This window comes from Rhincodon typus, unplaced genomic scaffold, assembly GCF_021869965.1.
Source record: "Rhincodon typus isolate 14 unplaced genomic scaffold, sRhiTyp1.1 hic_rhity00005567, whole genome shotgun sequence".
In the NCBI taxonomy this organism is placed as follows: Eukaryota; Metazoa; Chordata; class Chondrichthyes; order Orectolobiformes; family Rhincodontidae; genus Rhincodon; species Rhincodon typus.
This window is the reverse complement of record NW_025971205.1, coordinates 6,785-8,424: the sequence shown is the minus strand read 5'-3', so window position 1 is coordinate 8,424 and position 1,640 is coordinate 6,785. Positions and strand designations below refer to the sequence as shown.

Below are 1,640 nucleotides of genomic sequence, written 5' to 3'. Positions count from 1 at the left end.
AGTCAGAGATAGAGAGATGGAGAGACAATTGTGTGTGTGTGTGTGAGAGAGAGAGAAAGACAGAAAGACGGAGACAGACTGAAAGAGACAGGGACAAAGAGACAGAGAAAGAGAGAGAGAGAAGTGAGACAGAGGGAGATGGATAAAGAGACAGAGAGAGAACTAGAAAAAGGGATACAGAGACAGAGAAATAACAGTGAGAAGACAGAAACAGAAAGAGGGAGACGGAGAGAGAGCGGGACAGAGATAGAGAGCGAGATAGATAGATAGAGAGAGAGAGGGAGGGTAGAGTCGGGGAGAGAAACACACAGAGTTACAGAGAGATAAGTTGTAAAATGAGGGAGTTGGTATGAATATTTCCTCCGCTTTATTTTTGATCTTGAGGTTTTTCTATCTCTCTCTGTCTACCAGCACCAAGCGCTCCAAACCCCCCAACCCCCCCCCCCCTGAGGCGACTCTTTTCGTGTTTATATATATATAAAAAAAGAAACTCTCTGAGTTTTGATGCGAATGCAATATCCATCTCACATCACGTGCGTAAGCCCAGCTAGCGCTCGGTTTGTGCGTCATTCCTCGATGCATTATTTCTTGAGTGAAGTGTGTGTCTGTGTGTGTGTGTGTGTTTGTGTCTGTGTCTCTTTCGCTCTCCGCCAGGGCTGTACACACCCATACAGCAACCCACATCCCTTCCCCCAACTCCCACCCCACACACACACACACACACACACACACACAAACATACAGAGAGAGAGAGAGACGGGGCAAGGGGGCTTGGTTGGATAGCGGAGCATGTATGACAGTCTTAACCTGGGAAAATTTTCCTGGCAGTATCAGGATAAGGGTCTCGGGGAGCGGGGAGGCGGCGAGAGCTCCGGTATGTACCTACCCAGCTGCGCCGCCTACTATCTACCGGAGTTCGGCGCCGTGTCGTCGTACCTCTCGCCTCAGAGCCCGGCGCCCCGCCGGATGGCCTACCCGTTCCCGGGAGCTCTCCCCCCGGCGCCGGGGGCTAGGGACCCGGCCCCGTTCGGCTCCGCGGAAGCGCCGCTGGGCTGGCGGACAGGAAGGGTGTCTTACCCGTACGCGGCGCCGGGGGAACCGGCGGAGAGAGACGGCCTCCCGCCGCCTCCTCCTGCCCCCCAACAGCCACCCCCGACATCCGTCGCCGACCTGCTGCTGGGAGGCGGCGCGGTTTACAGTCAACGGCGCCACCTACTACAACAACAACACCAGCAGCGCCGGCCGAGCCCCGAGCGGGCCGCCGCCGCCGCCCGCCATTTCTACCCGGTGAAAGGCGGCGCCTTGCCTCAGCCGTCGGATGTCTTCTTCGATGCTGCCTATTGCGGGGTTGGGGTAATAGGAGAAGGAGGAGGAGGAGGATTAGCGAGTTTCCACAATCAACAACAACAACAACAACAACAACTGCTGCAGGCGGCGAGAGAGGCCGAGCCAGTCCCCGGAGGGAAGACAAAACCGGCCGAAGACCCGAGGCAGGAGCCCGGAGCCGTCCCGCACTCCAGGCTCGATCAGCAGCGGGGAGGGGTGGCCGTTCTCTCAGGTCTCACAACCGGAAAGATCTTCAGTAATTCCAGTAGGTGAACGTCTTTTTTGTAGCGCGCATGTGTGGGTTTCTGTCTGTG

At 56.5% G+C, this 1,640-nt stretch overlaps 1 protein-coding gene across 1 annotated transcript in view; it reads left to right on the top strand.

Annotated features, from left to right (window-relative positions):
• Positions 1-603: 603 nt before the first annotated feature.
• The window catches only part of LOC125482077 (homeobox protein Hox-C11-like), a 7,278-nt gene continuing 6,241 nt past the window's right edge, over positions 604-1,640 (top strand). Inside the window, exon 1 of the mRNA XM_048594055.1 lies at positions 604-1,591. Within this exon, the coding sequence (XP_048450012.1) occupies positions 790-1,591 (802 nt within the window). The 5' untranslated portion in view covers positions 604-789. The remainder of the gene's footprint in view (positions 1,592-1,640) is intronic.